Source organism: Pteropus alecto, unplaced genomic scaffold, assembly GCF_000325575.1.
Source record: "Pteropus alecto unplaced genomic scaffold, ASM32557v1 scaffold155, whole genome shotgun sequence".
In the NCBI taxonomy this organism is placed as follows: domain Eukaryota; kingdom Metazoa; phylum Chordata; class Mammalia; order Chiroptera; family Pteropodidae; genus Pteropus; species Pteropus alecto.
The window spans coordinates 13,453,964-13,476,301 of record NW_006438113.1 but is presented as its reverse complement, the minus strand read 5'-3'; the positions used below and the strand labels follow the sequence as shown (position 1 = coordinate 13,476,301).

The following is a 22,338-nucleotide window of genomic DNA, read 5'->3' as shown; positions in this document are numbered from 1 at the left end:
CAGCCCAGCCAGAGCCCCCCCATCCCCACCCGCACCGTGCCCATCAGCGACGCCGCGCAGCTACCTCATGACTATTGCACCACGCCCGGGGGGACGCTGTTCTCCACCACGCCTGGAGGTGAGCGCCCGCCGCCCGTCGTGGCCCCGGCACCGCGCGGCCTTCATCTCCGGAGCCTGCAACCGGTTTCCTCCGCCGTGTTCCCCCAGTCTCCCGCCACGGTCCTTTAACTCAGGGCGTGTCCACGCTGGGCTGCTTCGGCCAACCCCCCGCCCCAACCTGCCCAACTCCACCAAAGCCCCCGTGGGAACCTTAACTTAACATTCTTTCTTGCCTGCAGCTCGATTCAGCGCACGCTCACTCTGGAAACGTGGCTCTCCTGTCGCGAAAAAAAAAAAGTCCTTGTTCCCACTTCGTGGCAGATTTACACACTCGACCTAGTTTTCTCCCCCTTCTCCTCCTGGGCAAATTCATCTACGCTTGGCCTTATGCTCACTCTGCATTACCTCTGCTTCTTGCATATTGTGCATCTGTGCACATTAATGCTTGATTTTGCAGCTGTCTCCCAGGCCATTTTAGAAAGGAAGTTGGGGAGAATAATTCGCTTCTGGGACCCTGTGATGACTTGTTTTGCTGCTATTGGAACACAAGGAGGAGGCTGGAATGCGGAGTTTGGAAGCCTCGCCCAGCGCTATCCTGCTTTGACAGCATTGTTTACTTTGTTGGACGAGGCCCTATGAGGGGGAATGTGGGGGTGGGGGGAGAGACTCCAGGCTGGAGGAGAGAGTGATAAAGTAATGCTCAAGTAATAGCCAAGAGAAAGGAGGTGGGGGTGGTAGAGCGTTGGCACCCTTAAGAGTAGGGTTTTGGCTGCAGCGCTTTTTGGAAATAGATCAAAGTGGCCATTGTCAAGGAGGGCACCCTGGTTGGTGGGATTACTTGATCCTGGGGAAGGGGCAGTGCGGAGGGAGGTTCCTGGGCATTGCTTTTCAAAGTAGGACCAAGAACTGTTTACAAGGAAGAACACTAGGGTAGAGGTGAAACGCGTTGAATTGGTCTCGGGAAAAGAGAGCTCAAAGGTTGTGTGTCCCCTGACTGGGCTGTTCTCCAAAGGGAGGAGACTGGAAAGCGATCTTGAGGGACCTCATTGAAGGGAATGGTGCTTCACTTTTAACTGCAAAACTTTGCCTTCATTTGGTGTTGGAGTGGCCTGTTGCTAGAGGATTGGGACTGTGCTGGCAGCCCTGGCAATCTACAAGATTGCTAGCTAGCTTTGTTCCCGTAGGCTGGGCTCACCAGTTGTTCTACAACCAATCCGGTGCATTTAGGTCTGGGCAATCCTTGAATCCGTTGCACAATAGCAAGGGACCTTAGAGTTAGAAGACCTCTTTGCCAACAAAGGATAAAAATCTAGGAGAGAACTCTGTAGAGGAATCCAGCCAGGCTGCTCTAGTGGAAGGATTGCTGGCTTTAAAGTAACCCCGGCAGGAGAGGTTCATTATGTGTATGGAGCACTAGGTTTAAGGAAGTTTTAACTTTGCGGAACAGTGGAGTTTTTCAGTGAAGTGGCTTACCTAGTTGGAGAAATCTCCCTCCTGTCTGATCTATTCAAGGCTAGCCCAGCCCCTGAGCTTGCTCTGAGACCTTGCTTTTTAATTGTGAAAGATTTTGGCAGACCAGAATCTCCAGATAGAGTTGTCTTGAACTTGAACTGACAACTTTTAAGAAATGGATATTGTTCCCTGAGGTGATGGGAAGGACTTTATAACTTCTAGAATTCTTTATGATATTGGTCAGTGCCTATGCTTCCAGTAGTTCAGAACATGTCATAGTAACAACTGCACTCAGCTATTATTTATTTGGGGAAAGAATTGAACTTTTATCTACATATTAATCACTATTCCCTTGAGAGAAGAGCCGCAGACGGGTACCCTTTTGGCATATTTCAAACAGCCAAGCTGCCATGCTTTTAAAATAAGGGCATAGTCTTTAAGCATTGCTTTAAAGATAGGAGCCTGTCTCATAGTCTGGATTAGTTCCTAAAATGCTTGGAAAGATTCTGCCAGAAATACTGATTCATTTACCCTTCTTCCCAACACACACAGTCACTGCTCCTTTCTCAGATGTCACTAAACCTGTCTCCAGATAGTTTCTACACACACAGTTTTTTGTTTCAGATTTAAATACTTGTCATCTTAGCTCATCTATTATATTAAGCCTGTATTTATTGATAGAACACATTGTGATCTTCGGATTTTTAACAGGAATACTTAACATAATGTGTTTGGAGGATATAGCACTGTTGCAATTGGGTTTAATCGCTATTTAATAGCAGTTAACTCAGTGCTGTTTAGATGTTTGATATTTGCTGATTTAACTTTCTCTCTTTGGAAATTTTCTGTGCTCATGGCTGGTTCATTTCTCTTGTTACATGTCCCCCTGACTCACACTCCCTTGTAATTTTATTTCTCTGGAACCAGGCTAAAATAGTTTGTTGTTAATTTGGTCTCCTCCAGATACCTGAATTAATGGGTTAGGTATCTGAAGTGAGTTTTGTGGGCCTGGTGCAGTGCTTTGCACAAAAGGAGGCCACAGACAAAAATAGGAAATGCAGTCCTTGGCTCTGAATGGTCTTAAGATCTTGATGAGTGCTGAGGTTAAGATTTTTAGTTGTAGAACAAAAAAAAACTTATATGTATGCATAGAGTCAAGTGCTAACTTACATATTCGGACTTGAACACATTTAGACAAATGAGAGTCAGTAGGCTTGTGTTGGAAATCTCTTATTTACTGGAAAGAAAGGGGATTAGCATTTTCTGTCTCAAACTTCTGGAGTGTCCTACGCATGTCAGAGCATTCCAGAATAACAGTTGATGTGCTGAATGCCCGAAATGACCAGACTGGGCAGGGACATTCACTACATAGTGAACTTAAGATCTCTCCCATCTTGAGTCCTTTATTCTTTGGGGATCAGAGGATACAGCCTACCCTTGGAAAGGTTTCTCAAAATTGCTTTCCTGTGGTTTGAGAAATGAGAGGTAGGTGAAAACACACTTGCTGTAATCTTTTGGATTTTTCTTACTGCTTTTCTCATTATTAGGAAAGAATATTTTTGTTGAATAAATTCATGGCAAAAAAAAATGCCCTTGGATTTTACTTTATTTTAGTTCTTCCCTTGAGAAGCTACTTATTGTTCGCTTCACTTTTGTAACACTCTGGTTAGCTGAGATAAATTGAGGCCCAGAGAAATTAAGTAACTTGTTGGTGTCATACTGCTAATTAATGGAAGTGGGTAGCCTCAAATTTAGTGTCCTATCTCTATCCCAATTTTCTCCTCTACTTTCTTAAGATGCTTTAACTGGGAAGGGAAGTTTGCAGACATTTAAAAAGACTTTTCTACCTCCGGAATGCTAGCTGATGTGATTCTTTCTGCTACCTTTTCCTTTTGTAGATTCTGAACTGTCTCCTTCTAGGAGAATCGTGCTTTGAGGAATGAGCAGAAGCATAGAGACCTCTTTTAGCCTTTCTTCTTGCCTTTCTTTTCCTGTGTAACAGCCTCATCAGCTGTGGAAAATGCCATAACAAGAGCACCAGAGGGGAACTAACTATGATGGTCTGAAATCTTGTTCATGCCTTTGCTCTTCCTTCCTGCCAGCCGGAGAGTTGCTGTGATTGGTTCGCTGGGGCAGAATTACCTGAAAGCCATCGTAAGGGTCTGGAAATAAAGAAGGCAGGGAAACGGGAAAAGAATCTGCTTGGATTATTAATAAGAATGTTTCGTGAGAGTCCTGAGTTTTAATCTGGTTTCTTGGGAGAACTGAATAAAGCTCTGTGTGTACATACGGGGAAAGAAGGCCTGTTTCTGACTCATAAAATTTCTAATTCAGTGACCTTGGGCTGAGTTTATTCTAGGCCAAAAACTTCTGAGCTAACAAATGTCAAATATTTGGCTCTTTAGCTTCAATTATTAACCAAAGGACTTCATTATTACATACGAGAAATGCATGAAAAACATAATGAAAGGTGTTCATTTTGCCTTGTGTTAGAAGATGGCATTTACTCATCTCAGAGTAACACAGATTAACATATTGTCATCTCATGCTACATTCAGCTTTAGTCTCATATTCATCAGCTGCCAAATTGTATACTAAAGAAGATGCACTTCAGTTTTTATGTTGGGTGCATTTTTACTGATGAGGGGCTGAATCCTAAGCCCGGGGAAGGCAGCAGTCCTCATCCTTAAGGCAGTGCTTTATGTGGAAGGGAGTGCTGCTTCTTGCCTTAAGTCAGGTGCAGTCTGATGAGGGAAGACAGAGCTCTTACAGATTGATAGTGCAGCACATGCTGGAGAGACCTGTGCACAGCTCCCTTCAGCTCTCCTGACGCCTTTTGTGTAAAATTGGAAGGATGACAAGTGACAAATCTATAAACTGGCTCTCACAGGGTTAGTCAGCAAAGACTTTTTGAGGACTGCAGTCTTAGAGACAGTTTTATAGCAAGGATCTTGCATGGTTTACAGACATTGTAGGCTTGATTACTCCTGTGTGTAAAGGTTTGCAGATCAGACAGGGTTAAAAGTTAATATGGGAAAGGCTAGTTTATCTAGTTAGAGAGGAAGAGAGCCTGAGCAGAATAGTTTGTTGGTGAATGGCAGAACTTTTTCTTGACTCTCAAGTCTTTAAATGAAAAATTAATTTTTAAAAGATTTTTGCTGCTCCATTTATAGTAGAACAAAAGTCAGTTGAGACTTGCACTCATTCAACTTACTGAATAGGTAAGGCCTAGGTTATTGTTTTCAAATTTATTCACCATGGAACTTTGGTATGTGAAGGCCCCTTAAAACCCATGTGCTCCATAACCACCCAGCAGCTATTCATCTGCTATCTGGCTTTTTAAAGGCCTCCTTTACCTGGTTCTCAGGACAGAGCTTGAAGCCAAAAGCTCAGAAATCTATGAATATTTATTTTACATCTAAATAAATTATCTTTTGGGTCTCTAGGACAAATGCCATGACAAACAGAAGCTGTTCATTTCACTGAGTAGTTTTAGAAAGTAAAAACCTTAAACAAGAATAAGTTAACTGAAAAATACACTTCAGTTCTTATAGATTCCTTGAGATTTGCTATATGCAAGATCACATCATCTGTGAGCAGAGACAGTTTTATGTCTTCTCTATTAATCTGGGTGCCTTTTATTTCTTTTTCTTGCCTGATTTCCCTGGCTAGAACCTTTAGTACTAGAACTTTTAGTACTTAGAACTTTTAGTTTGAACAGAGATGGTAAGATAGTGAGAACACCCTTGACTTGTTCAGTATTAGGAGAAAAACATCCAGTGTCATCGTCAGGGAAGATGTTAGCTGTGGGTTTTTCATAGATGCCTTTTATCAGGTTGAAGAAGTTCTCTTTTACTCCTAGTCTGTGGAGTGTTTTTATCATGAAAGGGTACTAGATGTTATCAGTGCCTTTTTTTTTTCTTGAGACGATTGTGCAATTTTTGTTTTTCATTCTGTTGATATGATGATATTACATTAATTGGTTTTTGGATGTTGAACCAGCCTCGCATTCCTGGGATAAATTCCACTTGGTCATGGCGTATAATCCTTTTTGTATGTTGCTGAATTTGGTTTGCTAAAATTTGGTTGAGGATTTTTGCATTTTATATTCAAAAGGATATTAGTCTGTATTTTTCTTGTGATATTTTTGTCTGATTTTAGTGTCAAGGTAGTACCTCAGTTAATATTAATCTTTTTAGAACTGACCTGCTGTTTGTAGCCGGAATCCTAACTTTACTGGTGAAGATAGACCATTGCTGTCTAGGTTCTAAAAAGTACTTATCAGAAAGTGTAAAAGGCTCATGATTCTTCATTTTAAGATGTCATAATTAATCATTTGTACATCAGAGAGGAGCTCATCTCATCACCAGAGACTGTATATGTTAGCATTGGGCAGCTTTTACACTAAAATGAAACCATTCTCTGGTCTATTAAGTTTCTTGAACTATTATGAATAAGCAGCAGATAAAAACAGTGACCCATGTGCTCCGTAACCACCCCGCAGCTATTCATCTGCTATCTGGCTAGTTTTTAAAGGCCTCCTTTACCTGATTCTCAGGCCAGAGCTTGAAACCAAAAGCTCAGTGATCTCCAGTAGGCTTTCCCTCTTACAAACTTAGTTGATAGAGTTCAGGTTCTTACTGTAAGTAAAAGTGGAAGGTCTTGATAGCTATGCATTGTTTTAATTTTTAAAATAAGAAGAGCCCAAAAGGAGTGAACTTGGGAGGAGAACAAATAGTTGGAATGAAAAGACAAGTTTGAATCTCAGGGCTTTCTGCCTACCAGTAGCTGTGATCTTTCATTAATTAGCATTACAGACAGAGGCTAAGCAGCAACATCTATAAAATCTAATCCAAAGAAAGGATCCAGGATGCAGTCAGCAACCTGGCAGACCCAACCTTCATTTCCTAGAGTTGGGGCCTGGCATTTCTGATGGAGAAAATTATTTTAAGATGAATGTTCAAGCCCAAACAGAACTGGACATATTTTGTATACTTTATTTTGACCCAGATTTTCTGATGGTCAGGGCTAGACAGACTTAAAATCAGTTAGCATTTATGTAAGATTAGTTTGTAGCTCATATATCATTTTGGACCTGATACTAGCGTAAAAAGTCATTTGTTTCAACTCATTTTGTGCTGACACTCAAGAGAACCAGATTTGCTTAGAGGACCTTACTTATTTGTGTTGCTCTCCTGATTTCTGTGTCACAATGTGATCTTTCACAGAAAAAGTGTTTCTCTGGATATTAGTGTATTCATCTGTAAAATGACAGGCTTCCTGTATGCAGATGCTTTCTCTAAGGCCTCTCCTAACACTGGTCTTTCTGAATAGGAACATATAGTCATTATCAACTTCCCTTTTAGCCTAGGTGTGTATTGTCTTATGCCAGTGTCATCAGTGATTGGGCAGAGAGCCATCCTTTGACTTTGATATCTTGGGAATCTTTGCTCCCAGTTATCGAGACTTGAAGTTAGGCAAAAGACAGTAGGATTGGCTTTACACAAACCTTAGATGTCTTTAATTTGCCGAAATAATTTAGTTGTACTAAGTTATTAGATCCTGAGTCTCCAATTGTGCCTTTCATTGATGTAAAAATTGTCCCTTTCTTGATTTTTATTAGCACTTAGGGATTTGATGGTTGTACACAATGAACAACATAAGTTGGCCACCATCAATCTCCATGGAGGATCCTGAGTTAAGTGGCTTTTAGTTTACTCTGAATTATCTGGCATAGAGCTTTTAGGAGTCTATTTTTTCATTCAGAATCTCCATGAAGAACAGATGTTTAAAACTGAAATTCGCTAGTGAATGTTCTTTAATCCAGTCAAAGACTTTGTTGTAACCTTCCTAAGTTGGAATAATAAAAAGCAGAGAAAACCACTTTCTTATAAGTCCTTTCTGTATTTTCACTTATTTTCCCTTATTGGGGGGTGAGGGAAGGAAAGAGGCTAACTTATTTTCTGTGCATTAGAAGCATTTTGCTGTTTGTTCATCTTTTATCTATTTGTGATCTCTTAGTGGGCTCTCACATGAGTAATAGGTGGAGAATTGTCAAGAATTCCTAATGGAATACTGAGGTTACTTGCCAAGTACTTTGTTCCTTTTTTAATTCAATTTCTAGGTTTGAAGGATACCTTACTTTCTCATGGTCCCTGCTGCCTTAGCAGCGTCTGTCTGTTATGTATATATTTATTTGTATAAATACTTTGGAGTCATCTTTTTTTTAATTCCTTATAATGGGTTTTGGTTTTTAGTTCTTTTGATACTCTCTTGACCTTTTTAAAAAAATTGTTGGCAGGGAGGCTTTAAACAACAGAGGTTTATTCTCATTTCTGAAGGCTAGAAGTCTGAAATCAAGGAAAATATATTGTGGTAAAATATATAACATAAAATTTACCATTTTAACCATTAAATATATTCACATTGTTTTGCAACCATCATCATCATCCATCTCCAGGATTTTCGTCATCTTCCCAAACTGAAATTTCACATTTATTAAGTAATAACTCCCTGTTACTCACCTACTTCCAGCCCCTGGCAACCACCATTTAACTATCTGTCTATAAATTTGACTATTCTAACTACCTCATGTAAGTGGAATTAATCAATATTTGACCTTTTGTGACTGACTTGTTTGACTCAGCATAATGTCTTTACGATTCATGCAATCACCATTTTGTTTTATTTTTCTTTTACATTTATTTTGTATACCTATGAAAGTAAGGTTTGAAAGTGATGGTATTATTAGGCTAATAAGAAAAAGCAGCATTCTCATACCCCATCCCCTCTCATTTCCTTTTCCACTCCCTAGAGAAACCATTTTAAAATCTTTTAGCTATTTCTTCTAGTGTTTACCTCTGAATTTCTAAATAATTTGATGTAATGCTGTTTCTCAGTTTTCAGTATTAACAATTAGTTTCCTACTATGGAAGCTGAGGATTTCATTGTTATATACATCTTTCTCCCAATATATATACTTTTATGTCCCAACTTCCTAATTTAATTTTTTTAACCTGTTCTGGTTAAATTAATATTTATTAAATTTAGGTAAATGTTAAACACAGAGGTGGCTGACACTGTTGGTTTCCAGCCCAATAGCCACTTCCTCGTTTTTTGAAGTGACAATGTCCCAAGCCTCAGGATATACACCATCACTACTCTATGGCTTCCATGTTGTCCATTCTGGTGGGCATCTGACCCAGTTCTGGCCAAATGAGACGTAGGGAGAAGGCAGCTAAGGGTTTTCTGAGAAAGAGTTTCCTCTTCGATGGAGAAAGTCCTCTGAGGGAAGCCCTGTTTGACTCCACATTCTTTCTTCCTGCCTGGGACACTGTTGTATGAGGGTTTAAGTCCATCTCAGCCTTCTTGGAGGGTTTTTTCACCTTTTTATTCGAGCTATGCAATTGAGCAAGTTTCTTAATGTTTCTGTTTCAAGCTGTCTGTTTGCTTGAGTAGATGCACTTAATTTATTCTAATTCTGGAAGCAGCCTTTGTTAAACAATTTTATGACGGGGCCCTGTGAAAGTAATTACTACCCTGTCAGTTAACCATATTGCAGCGGACTTTATCTAGGTGGTTTTATTTCAAGTTACACAATTTTTTAGGTTTATAAAGCTTAATGCATGAATTATCATTTAAACTGAGCTACTTGGTCTTGAAAGAGGCCTTTAAGGCTAGAATGATCTTGTGTCTGTACTATCTTGGCAAGCATAATTTTGGGTCTCATTCTTTGGCCTTCTTGTTCCTTGACATTTGAAAATCACTAATTTTTAGATCAAAATTTAGAAGCCCCTCCCTCCCCCATTCTCTATCAAAGGGACTTGATTTTACTCTTATGTTTAGTTGTTATGTCAGTATCAAGAAAATGCTGAGTCAAAGTATTAGATTTATCCTAATATCTGGTCACCAACGGATGAAGAAAATTTATAAATACCGAATGGTAACTCTAGATCTAAAAGTTCCTATTTGTTTGAAATCCAAACATGAAGACTAAAGTAATACGAGCTCATTTTAAAAACAAAGTAGAAAAATTGGACAGAATAGAAGCCCATAAAATACAAAGTAATTTCAGTAGTAAACACACTATGCAATATACAGATGATGTATTATTGAATTGTACACTCGAAACCTATAAAATTTTATTAACTCCGATGTTATCCCAATAAATTTAAATTTTAAAAATGCAGAATAAAATGCCAAGAGACAATTGCTTTTAATAGTTTTTGTTTATAGTGCTTTTATTGGTTACCACTGTTTCTGTAATATATGTGTAGTACTATTTCTTAACATTAGATAATACTATCGACTTCCTATTATGAAAGATGAGAAATTTAGGACAGTTTCATTACTTTCTCTCATTTTTCCTCCCCACTCAATTTACCAGTTTCCATAAATTGTGTTGTCGTTTTTGGTTCTTCTGAGTAGTCACCTTTAAAACTTTAAATAATATAGTTAAACTTCTGTGTCTTAATCTGTTAATTTGTCGACTTTAGCTCTCCACTATGTAAGATTATACTGTCTACCTCTCCTGCCTCTGCTTCCCTGAAAAGGGGTCAGCCTTTCCATTATTTTTACAATGTCAGGGTCTATAACATTTTATATACTTTTCCTTAACTATAATTTTTCACTTTTATTATGATTTGATTGTAAACATTGAAAACCCAGAAAGTAGCATCTATGGTGATGTGATTTTTTAAATAACTTTTCAATATAAAACCAAGGGGTATGATTATTTTCATAGAAAGGGGAATGGAAAACTCACTGCAAGGAAAAAGTTTCCATTGTCAAGGTCAAATAGATTTTTTTTTCCCCAGCATCCCATCAATTGACCAAAATCATGCCCCGTTTTAATATTGTATTATATGCAAGCCGTGGTGTTCTTTGTATTGTTTTTTTCTTTCTTTCTTCAGGAATTTAAGGTTAACTTGTTTTTAGTTATGGATGTGCTGGTTGACATTAAGTTGGGCTGCCAAATGTAAGGCAGTTTGGATGAAATGTGAATTACTAAGTTCTTCAGAAAGTATAGGTCTGTGCATGCATGTGTATGAGACCTTGAGTAATTTAGGTTTTTTAATTGGTTGTCTTGGAATTCACAGTAAACACAATATCCAACAGGGAAAATAAAGCGTTTTTTTCCTGGCATTTTACTCATAGTTGAATCTTAATGTTTTTCTTTGAATAGTTTTGGTTTTTTGAATGTCATATGCTTCTGAATTTTACCATGGAATTCTCAGTCACTAACAGACTGATTCTCCCTTTTTTTGCTATGTCTGATTATAGTAAATTGTTTTTAGCTTGCAGTAATCTAAAATTCAAACACTTAAGATACCATACTTTTTGTATTCGTGTTTTCCCTGACTATGTTTCAGAACATTAAGAGCATCAGTTAAGATCCTAGTTCTTCAAGGTGTCTTCTCTTCTGTATTCACTTTTTTGCGTTCAAAACCAAACTCTCAGAACTAATAAGTGAATTTAGCAAGGTTGCAGGATACAGAATTGGTACACAAAAACTAATTATATTTCTAAAACCTTACAATGAACAATTCAAAAATGAAATCAAGAAAACAATTTCATTTATAATAGCATAAAAATAAAAAAATACAAAGGAATAAATTTAACCAAAAAAGCATAAAAATTATCTTGTAGAAACTGTAAAACATTGTTGAAAGAAACTAAAGAAGACCTAAATAAATAGACATTCCATGTTAATAGATTAGGAGACTTAATATTGTTAGGACGGCAAAACTCCCCAAGTTTTTCTACACCTTGAGTACAGTCCACATCAAAATATCAGCTGGCTTCTTTGCAGAAGTTGATAAGCTAACCTTAAAATTTATATGGAACCTTGGAAACCTAAAATAGCCCAAACAACCTTGAAAAAATTGGAAAACTCACACTTCCTTACTTCAGAAGTCTTTGCAAATCAAGTGGTACTGCCATAAGGATAGACATACAGATCAATGGAAATCCAAAAATAAGCCCTCACAATTATGACCAATTGATGCTTTTTGGGGAAGACTCCAGAGTTTCCATTCCTCTTGTAGTAAATGCCTTGCGTTTTTCCACTTGCTTCCTCACATTTTAAATAGATTCGTTAGTTGTTGTCTTCTTCTGTTCCCCGAGATATGGTTATCACATGTTGTTTGAGGAAATCCACCTGAACCAGACTCTCTTTGTTATAATATTACAGTATTCTTTCCTTTCACTTGGGAATCTAAAAGCATTGACCAACAGGTAGTATTTGAGCAAGTTTCTTCAAACTGAGTACCTTGTACACAAATTTATTTTCATATGATATTGCCTTTAACTTGGATGCCTAAACCCTTAAAGCAGGTTCTTCTTCCCTGGATTTAATCCTAGTATGAGCAAGATGCCTTTACATGACTACTTCCCTTTGTTACTTGGGCAAGAACAGCAAGTTTGCTGGGCTGTCACTCCCCTTTCCACCTCCCCCACTCAGCAGACATCACTACATGGTCACTGCTTACTTTCTTCCTGAGCCTGCTGTTGTCTTAGACTCAGTAGCAGAGCTCCAGGCATCCACTACATTAGGCCAGCATCAGGCATCTCTGAATGTCACTTACTTTTATGTCTTGTTTGTAGCCCTTAGTACCTTGGGAAAACCATGGCAGAAGAAATGGATAGCAGCAGGTTTTCTTAACTGTTTATCAGATAAAGTGCACTACTCAGAACTATCGTAAAATACTGTGGTGGCACTTACTGATAAGCCGGTTGTTCTGTAAAATAGAGAAGGGCTGCCAGTTTCAGCTTCTGCCACAGTTCTGTCCAGAAAGAATGTCGGTCTCTGTGTCTCTTTGGAAAGTGTTTAACCAAAATGTGGTTATATATCTATTGCCTATTTTTTCACATACTTGTTTAATTTCTTTTAAAACTTTTTTGAAGATCTACTTAGTGATTTAGGACCTGGGTCAGATAGAAATAAGCCATGGCCCTGGCATAGGGTACCAATAGTCTTTAGAGAGAAACAAATAGATAAACAAGAGTCCTGTCATAGATAATGTGTGTTGAGTAAGATGAAGAGGGAAGAATGTTTAAAAAAAAAAAAAGTCTTCATAGTGGAAGTGATATTGGAGCTGAGGCTTGAGGGATGAGCAGGAATTTCTCCAGCAGAAAAAGAGGAAAAGGCATCCCAGATGGCAGAGGAGCCTTGTCCCAGGTAGGGAGATTAGAGTTTGCCCTTTCTGCTTGAATTATAAAATCCTCAAGGGTTAGGATTAGATGAGATTAAAATAAATTCTTGGGTAGTATTATATGTTGATAGCTCCTTAATTTTTTTCAAACTCTTTCCAACCATGTTTTCCAGGAACCCGAATCATTTATGATCGAAAGTTTCTGTTGGATCGTCGCAATTCTCCCATGGCTCAGACCCCGCCCTGCCATCTGCCCAATATCCCAGGAGTCACCAGCCCTGGCACCTTAATTGAAGACTCCAAAGTAGAAGTAAACAATTTGAACAACTTGAACAATCATGACAGGAAGCATGCAGTTGGTAAGAGAATACTAGCTTTGGGGACCAAGAGGGTGGCCCTGGGAATTTGAATGTCAGTTTGCTGTAGGTTGAAAGATGTTGATGCTTCAGTTATGATTTTCAGTTAGTTATATGTTTCTGCGGTTCCCACTTCTCCCACCCACCTCACCAAGGTTTATTGAAGCGTTCCGGAAATCCTGAATCATAATCTAATATAGTGGGTGCAGGAGGAGGCGGGAGAGGGGATCCCAAATCAGGGAATGATAAATCCCAAAGATGACTCCTTGAACCTGGGCTTTACGGACTAGGGAAAATACCCATTCACACAAAATAAAACAATTTAATAGCCCTCATTTCTGTCCTTTTGATTGTGCGACAAAAAGCAATATGATTTTTTCTCGCATTTTCTAGGACTGCCTGTAATATTTCAGTAAACTTCCCATACACACACACACATACACACTTTTAGTAATGAATCTTCTTTCTCTGGAAGCAGAAGAGTGGGGTGGAAATGGTCAGCCCCTGAAGTACGCCTTGGGTTGCGCTGCGTGACCCCTGTATATGAGCCAGCATTCTGCCTCTCCAAATACCAAATGAGTTTTTAATGGACAAAGTGTTGATTCAGAGCAGGGTCAAAGTTCAAAGCCTCCAGAAGAGTGTGCTGACATGACGGATGGCAAGAAGCACCCCAAGAGCTCTTGTTTGGTCAACCTGTGGACAAAGGAACATAGAAAAGTTTTCACTTATATCCTTTTCCCAAATGTTCCTCCCTATGGGTGATTTGACTGCCATTCCTCCCCCGCCCCACCTCCAGATTAAAAAGACCAGCCAAAGCAGAGCAGAATAATTATTTTAAGGCAGCAGAAGATAGAACAGTTTAAATTCCTTTTTGACCCTTGTGCAGAGGGAATCACAAAGCTGTTTTCCTTTTCCATTTTGTGTTAAACTTTTCATCTTCTCCATTCTAACTAGGGGATGATGCTCAGTTTGAGATGGACATCTGACTGTCCTGCAAGGATCAGAAGAAAAGCAGCAACACTGATACCTGTGTGAACCTGATTTGGCCAATAGGATCAACAATGAAAACGCAGAAGAGGCAGTGTCAGCAGTTCCCATTGCAGTCTCCCACCTCCTCCTCTTCCTCTGGGTGCCAAATGATGTGAAGATGAGCTACATCTGACCATTTCCTCTCCTTGTTTCCTGTTCCCCTTCCCAGTTAGTCAGATTAGATTGAAGGCCCATGGCATATTTCTGTAGAATTAAGCAGCCCACAAAGGAAAACAGTTGACTTCTGGCTTCTCTAGACATTTTGCTATTGGGAAACACCTACCCTCCAAAAAAAAAAAATTTTTTTTTTTTTTATCCTAAATCAAATAGCCTACCAACAACTGCCTGGCTGGGAAGTCTGGGGGAGTGTACAGAGGTTTGATGAACCAGCTCAGCATTGTTCATGTTCTTCCTCTGTGTCTCCTTCCTGTCTCTCACCCATGGCTCAGTGCTCCAAGAATCTGAATTTGGGGTCTTCAGAACCAGCAGAGGAAAATAAACGAGCGCTGCTTTCCTTTTTACCCCGAGTTGTATGTCCTTGGAGACAGCACAGTTTGTACAACTCTGGTAGCACTACCCTGTGGCAGTTTTGAGGTCCACTTCCCCTCCATCCTTTGGGAGTAACGTCTTCTGTCTTTGGTTTTATAGTTCATGTACCCATTCCTTTACTTAGCACTTAATGTGCAAAAATTTTTAAACTCTCTACATGAAAGATAGTCATCAGTAACCAGCTGTTGTTTCCTCCTCTTTTTCCATTCCTCCCTGCTTGCATCGTGTTGGTTTCAGTCCTCTTGTACTCTGAGCATTCAGGTGATTTCACTGCTCCCAGAGCAGGCCCATACCAGGTGACAAAGAGGCACTTTGATTGAGGCCTGGTTATTGTTTTTTGATTCAACGAGCATTGTGGTATTTGTTATCTCAGATTGCAGTTTTTTTATATTTTGAGTTTAAAGTTGACTTTCAGAATACTCTTGGTAAAGAACTAAACTTTTTTCCTTTGCGGACCTGCTTTATTTGGCTGCTGAGGTAAGATAAGCATGGGCTTTAAAATGTGTTCCTCCCCATTGTACTCTGAATTTTCCCTTTCTTTCCCTCCTTCCCTTCCTCTCTGTCTTTCCTTTTTCTCTGCCAGGCCATTTTTTCAAATACACATCAAAGATACCTCGAGTGTTGGTATCTGATAATATCTGTCACTCTAATCTGAAGAGTGACCTTTTATTTTTAAGATGACTACAGACCTATTTTTAGATATGTTTTCAATACAATTTGAACAGCAACTTTTTAATCACACATCTTCCAGTGTTAGGAAGGTGAGAAATGTCCATAGGCGAGTCTGCTGTTCCACGTCACCATCCTTTGTCTCCTGCGGCCCCCTGTGAGCTCTTTCCTTCTCCCTCTAGTTTGGGGTGTGCATGTTTGGCGTTTGTAGTGGGTGGTTTGTAAAACAGGACCATTCTGCCTTGCTGTGGGCTGTTCATGAAAGCTGCCTTCTTTTCCCTTACCCTTTTTCTGTCATTCCCCTTCCTCCCCAGCCACTCTCCTGACTATTAACTGGCACCGTAATCCCAGAAGAGTGAGTTCCCGCATAGAAAGAATAATGCCTCCGTCCCCTCTTAGAAAGACAAGTAAAGTAGCCACTGGTGTCCTAGGAATTTCTGGTTGGATTTGGTATACTGAACCCTCTTATGGAGAGATCACATCCCAGGGTGAGAGTAATAGGCCAATTGGCTAAAAAAGAAAACTGTTTGTTTTTATTTAGAACTATGTAAAGACCCTGTTTGTGAATACATTTTAGACAGAATAGAGAAAGGATGTCTGAGGAAATTTGTTCTGTCTTCTGCTACAAAATGTGAATAGTTCAAAGAGTGAAACCTTTTGTGATGGTTCATGTCTCTCAGGAATAAGCTGGACCTCCAAAGTTTTGGAGATGCTTTCAGTCTCAAAAATTGATGATCAGAAAAGTATGTTTTATTTGTTCAATGTATCCATGTTCTAATTTTAATTAAACTCCAAATTTTGCTTTATATTCTCTTGGAAAAACTCAAGTTGCACTGTAATTTGCATGAGAAGCTTGCTCAGGACCTTTTTGTCCCTTGGGAGCTTGATTCTTTGGGAATGAAGCGTTTCGTTCTTCAGACCCTGGCCTTGGCATTCTGTGGAATCTGACTCTTAACTGCAGCTAGTTGGTCTGTTAGTGAGCAGAAGAGTGTCCCCTTTTTTTATCTTTATCATTACACATGAAAACTCAGCTTCCTCACCAAACTGGAGAATAGATTTAAAACATGCCAGCTCAAGTGGTATCAAGATGCCGTTTTTCCTTTATTTTTTCCCCCCATCTTGGAGAATCTCTGCATGTGGCCCCTTAGTTAGAAGCCATGTTTCTAGTATTTTGGGGGAGTGCTGTATAATATCACAGTTGCCCAATCCCTTAGCCTTCTCTGCAAGGACCTCCTTACTACTTGGTGCAGTTCTTTCCTGGAGGCCACTGCTACGGGAGATACCTTGACCTTCATAAATCGGCATTTTAAAGATAATTTCACAAGGCAACAGATAAACTTCTAATAGACGACACCTTTGTGCCATGCATTAGAATCATTTTCAGGGCAAGCCAGAATCTAGTAGGTGATTGACTTGTGGATATTTGGAAGGAAACTCACAGGTGAAGATCTAAATGAATTATTTATCCTGGCTTTTTTTGGAGGCGGGAACACGTTTAGTGTACCATTTGAGGGAGACGGTTCTTAAAATCTTAGTGATCACTTGTACTTTTCTTTTTATGAGGAAACCATGTTTCTGTATTGGGAACAGTCCTTAATGGGAAATGACCTTCCTCCAAACTCCAGCAAAAGACATGCATTGTAATGGTTCTACCTTCTTTACAGTGTGGTTCATTGAGTTTGCCACTTCCTCATATTCTATTCAAATAGCTATCATGATCTCAAGGGCACAGCGTAGAGAAGCTGGCTTCTAGGGATTGGACTTCCAAGCCAAGATTTTTGTTTTTCCACCTGTATTATATATTTCTATGTAACAAACTATCCCCAAATTTAAAATCTTAAAAGAGCAAACATCATCTGTTAGTTTCTAGTACGGGGTCTCAGGAAGTTGCAGTCAATATGTCAGCAGGGTCTGCAGTCATCTGGGGCAGGAGAGTCTACTTCTAAGCTCTCTGTGGCTTTTGGCAAGATGCCTCAGTTTCTCCCCATGTGGGTCTCTGTAGGGCAGCATGTATGTCTGCACACAATGGCAGCTGGTTTTCCTCCTGAGTGAGTGATAGGAAGGGGAGGAGGAATTTGCAGTGACTTTTATGACAGTCTGAAAGCACACACTATCACTTCTTTCTTCTGTTCCTTAGAAGCAAATTGCTAAGCCCAGCCTACACTCAAGGGGAGAATTATATTCCCACCTACTGAAAGGAGCAGTATCAAAACTTGTGGATATATCTTAAAACCACCTCACCCCTAACAGGATGAAACCAAGCCAATAGTGGGGTGGGGGTGGGGGGGAGAGTAGCTTTAAACTAGATGTTATGCTAAGAGAGATGCTGCTTCTGAAAACAGTTCTCTAAGATGTGTGTCACCAAATTGGGATAGAAGACACTTTGTCTTTCTGAAAGCTACCTGCTGTTTTTGAGAGGGGTGACAAGAAATGGCAGTTCCCAGGAGAACATAATACCTATACATTTCCCTGACTACCAGCAGCCCAAGGATGCTGCTTTGCAAGTCCTAGGGTTGGTGTTTCCTAAGACTCAAAACCACTTACTCGTATTCCCTCCCACTCTGCCCAGCCAGGAATTTACAAAGGGAATTGGATCCTTCTAGCTGAGCCACTAAAGCTGACTTAATTGATGTCAGGGTTGTCCCGCAAAGGGAGCAAACATGAATTAGATGTTGGGTTACTGAGCTGAAGAAAAGTCAATAGTTCAGAATCAGGGTGAAATAGATGATAGCATCTAGAAGCCAGAGTTAATGCTTGGCACCTGGTCTCCAACCACACCAGCTGAAACAGATTTGGGTTGGGTCTCTCGCCTAGGAAGCTGTCAAAGTAGGGAATGTGTACAAATTAGAAATGTTTTTGCTTGATTGTTCCTTTATATCCACTGTGCTGGTTAACTGTATGCCCACCTAGTCTTGGGCTTCCTGATAGACATGAGTACTTAAGGAGAACCAGTTCTGTCTTCACCCTTGAGAGAAACTTAGATGAGGCTTGTCAGTTCAGTAGTCTCAGTGAAGGTCTGCTCTATGTTTGTGGCACCTATGCCCAACCAAGTTTTTAGAGATTTCAGACATCTCAAAGATGCAAATTCCTGTATGGATTTACACTCTGCCTCTTCCCAGCATTTTGCTATCTGTAGCCTTGCTTGCTTTAGAGTAGACCTAAATAAAAAGCATTGCTGCTGAGGCAGCTATAAGAAAAAGGTACTTCTTCCAGAAGTAAGGAACTCATCTTTAAAGCACCTTTGAATGAATTTTGCCTTTCCTTCTGATTTTTAGGAAGAGTCAGTATAGATGGTGTTTTATTTTTGTTTGGGTTACCAGCTCTGGAAGTCTCAGCCCTTACCTTCCCAGTTCAAATATTGTCATTAGAATGCAAGTGCGTGGGTTTCACCCCAGAGTCTGTCGTTCAACCAGTACATACTGAATGCCTGCTTTGAGTCAAGGCTACTGGCTTAAGGGGTTCATCATGTTGGCAGCAGTATCCTAGAAACAATCTTTTTCCATTCATCCCATCTTAGAACTTCAATGGTGTATCAAACATCTTGGCTGCTTGAGCCAGGGCCCTCAGTCCTTTGCATTCCCCTTCAGAGAGGAGGCCCAATGCCTTTTTTGGGGTCAGGACTTTACCTTTTTGGTATGTTTCTCAACCACATGTATATAGGTGGCTATTTATTAATCTGTGAAACCCAGGGTGTAGTATTTGTTTTAAAGAAGCATTCTTTCTTTTTGAGAGGGCAGTTTCTATCTGGACTTCAAAAGGGACTTAGTCACCATACATATGACCCTCCCACCCCCCATGTTCTTTATCTCTCAGCTTTTAATAAAAGTTGAAATCATATTTTGAGGCAATCGGGTCACAATTCTTTAGACTACTTATATCCCAGGGGCATTTCCTATTCTAGTAATGATTTTCCAGTTTGGCATTGGAGTTTCCTTGAGGCTAGCTCACAGAAATTTTTTACTGAAGACTAATGATAATTGATACATACTTGTTTTTTCAAACATTCCCGTCACCTTTCCCACCCTCTGGAATTCAAATTTCTTTCTCTGGGCTGGTCCTGGAAGTTGATACCTTCTGGCAAAGATTAGATTTAGGAGAAGTCCTTCGAGTCCCTGTTCAGATGGTCTGTGGTTTCTCTTTGCTTAACCTGCCTGCAGCTATGGCAACCATACTGTGTGGATGCCCAGTGGAAAATATTACTGAGATGAAACATACTTCTGGGGGTATTTAAACTCTCGCTCTGCCACCTTTCTATGAGTGGGAGGCTGGCAGAGAGATGCTGCAATGCTTGACAGTCATTTAGCCATGTTGAAATTTGCAAAGGGAGCTCTTGCTGGTGCTCAAAACCAGAATTCCTGGACACTTCAAACTTAGAGAATTCCATGAATCTAGCATAGAATATCCATTCTTGCCCCATGGTAATCCCTTCCTCTCCATTTTAAGCTTAAAAAAAAAAAGCAAAAAACCCCAGCCCAAGCCAAGGGCAATTTTTACTTGAAACCAGGAGAGTGGGTGAGGAACACTGTAGAGATAAGGGGCGAGTTGTGCAGGTGAGACATTCTGCTCCTGCTGTCTGTATCCAGATAACTACTGTGAGCCAGTGCCTTTCCTTTACCTGAAGATGGAGCCCATCTCTTTCCATGAGGTGAGGAGACCCTCTGCTACCCAGGAGTAAACCTTAAAGAAGGTGGCTTGCAGAGCCCAGCAGACATTCACGTATTCGGGTGTCCATTTTAAGCATCTTTAAAGTATTTTATATATTAAAAAATGTCCTTCCCTGTCTTAGTGCCACCGATGGCCCAGTTCCATCCATTCTGAATGGAAAAGCAGAGACTGCCAGTTCTTTCCTTGTTCTTCCCTTTGTCGCCTTTGATGTGGTTGTCCCGACCCCTCCCATCCATTTCACTGTCGTGGATGGATAACAGAGGGCACCATGCAGTCCTGAGGTTGGTCCTGTGTAATTCCATGGTCATTTTTTTTTTGTAACTGTCCTTCCAAACAAGCAGGTGTTTGGAAATTAGGGGAAAAAATAAATTCTCACCAATGGTTGCTGTTACAATTAAGTCAATAAAGATCTTGAATATTAACTTGGTGGTCTGTTTTTTTTAATTTCAGGTGAAATCCTGTTCATTTCACATTTGGAAAGTCTTGGCTGGCGAGGGAGATGGGCAAAGGCAGTTGACCATTTCATGGGTCACTTCACTCAGCACTTTGTCCATCTGACCCTGTATATGCAGGGAGGTGATGTGTCCCTTCCCCCAAGAGCTTAGAGGTGGATGTGTACATACTAGGGCTGGATGCACCCAAGAAGGCCCTCTCTAGGTACCAGCCTTGAGGAAACCCAAACAGCCTTTCCTGAAGAGAGCTGTTGCTGCCCCTTAGGAGCACTTGTTAGAAATCCAGTCTATCTCCTGTCTTAAACTAGGCTGTGCTGCATGAGCATCAGATTCTTTGTTATTAATCCAGTGAGGTTTATATATTAGTATTGAGAACAAGAATTCTATCCTTTCGTGTTTCTGATGCGGTGAATGTCCAGACTAAAACGGCTTGGGATGTGGTCCCATCAGGATAGCCTAGAGGCTCAGGAATAACAGGCTGGATTCTACCGATGGTGTGTGGTAGCCGCGTACCTCAACATCGGTTTCCTTCTCTAAAACAGGGTTAAGAAATCAGCCTTAGTGGATTGAGAGGCTCAGGTAAGATCATGGAAAAAACCTGGTGCCTGGTACACTGACTTCAATAAAAGACTCAAGCACAGCTCAGTTGGCATGACAACCAGAGGTTGGTCAGCTGAGTCTCCTTTTCCCTAGAGTGCAAGTTTGGGAGTGGAGCTGGCTTGCTGACTGCAGCTATCACCTGGTGGTGGAAACTTAAGGACTAAAGAATCTAAGGAAGAAGGGGCCAAATAATTTTGAAAGCACTTCTATACATTCTTCACTCTGCCCCAAAGGCAAGTAAGATATTAACTTCAAAGCAACTTAGAATAGAAGGCTAAGGGTTTTGCTGCTAGTAAAAGGGGAAGCTTTACAAGATGGAGCTAAACCCCTGACTATGGTGCTATGTGAGTCACAACCACTTAACAAATCTTGTGTGCTATGTTTCTGCTGCTCTTAACATTGTCTTTTTCTCCGCTACTTACCTACTGCCATGTCTGCCTACTTCTCCAGCCAAGTTTTTCCCCCAGACTTGGAAGTGCTATAGGAAGTAGACCTTTGCCTTCAGAGAAAGTTAAAATACCTCTGACCGTTCTACGAAAGCCCTCCTGCTGGCCCCCAGATTAGGGCAGGACTCAGTTCTCAGAGACAGTATTTCCTCTGACTTACAAAGCCTTCAACAGCACAGTCCAGAGCATGGAACTATGCGGCTACAGCCCCAAATACCTCTGTCCAGGCAGCAGAATGCCCCTACACTGAGCTTTCAGCGGGGGTCAGCAAAATATAGTTTCACTTGTGCCTGTGACTTCTGCTTGATAGGAGGCAATGTCTGTCTTGTCAGTGAGGTTCATTCTGAGTTAGTAGAGCTAACTGAACACACTCCCACAAGCTCTAGCCACAAATAGCTTGACCTTTCACTCTTCTGGCCCCTGCCATAGCAGAACTGTTAGGCATCTACTTAATAAAGATGCTCTGGAGCCCTGGACTGGGATTTTCTGTTTGATAGTGCAACTGGGATTCAAATGTCTAGTTCAAAAGGCTATGGCCTTGATCCAAAATGGAGCAAAGACCTCTAGATGCTACTAAGGATGGTACCCCTGCCACTTCTGTGTGGTCAGGCCACTAGGCCTCTCTGGGTGGGACAAAAGCTGACTTCATAAGGCCTCCCCAGCTCCACTGTTTTCTAAGTAGAGTCAGATGCAGAATTCTATTGTGATTCTGAATTGTTAGGGCAGGTCTGTTTACACTCCAGGAAATGAGCAACTGGATCAGCTTTGTTATGGAATCAGCATTGAGGTTTCTCAGGTCCAGACCTGGCTAGATCCTAGCCAGCCTCTTCACAATTATTACCTTGACTCAACCAAGGCTGCAGCTGAG

General features: G+C 40.5%; 1 protein-coding gene across 1 annotated transcript in view; it reads left to right on the top strand.

Moving 5' to 3' along the window:
* EIF4EBP2 (eukaryotic translation initiation factor 4E binding protein 2) overlaps positions 1 to 20,394 on the top strand; it is a 20,965-nt gene extending 571 nt beyond the window's left edge. Inside the window, exons 2-4 of the mRNA XM_006915636.2 lie at positions 4 to 118; positions 12,878 to 13,063; positions 14,015 to 20,394. Coding sequence (XP_006915698.1) covers positions 4 to 118; positions 12,878 to 13,063; positions 14,015 to 14,046 — 333 coding nt within the window. The 3' untranslated portion in view covers positions 14,047 to 20,394. The remainder of the gene's footprint in view (positions 1 to 3; positions 119 to 12,877; positions 13,064 to 14,014) is intronic.
* The last annotated feature ends 1,944 nt before the right edge of the window (positions 20,395 to 22,338 follow it).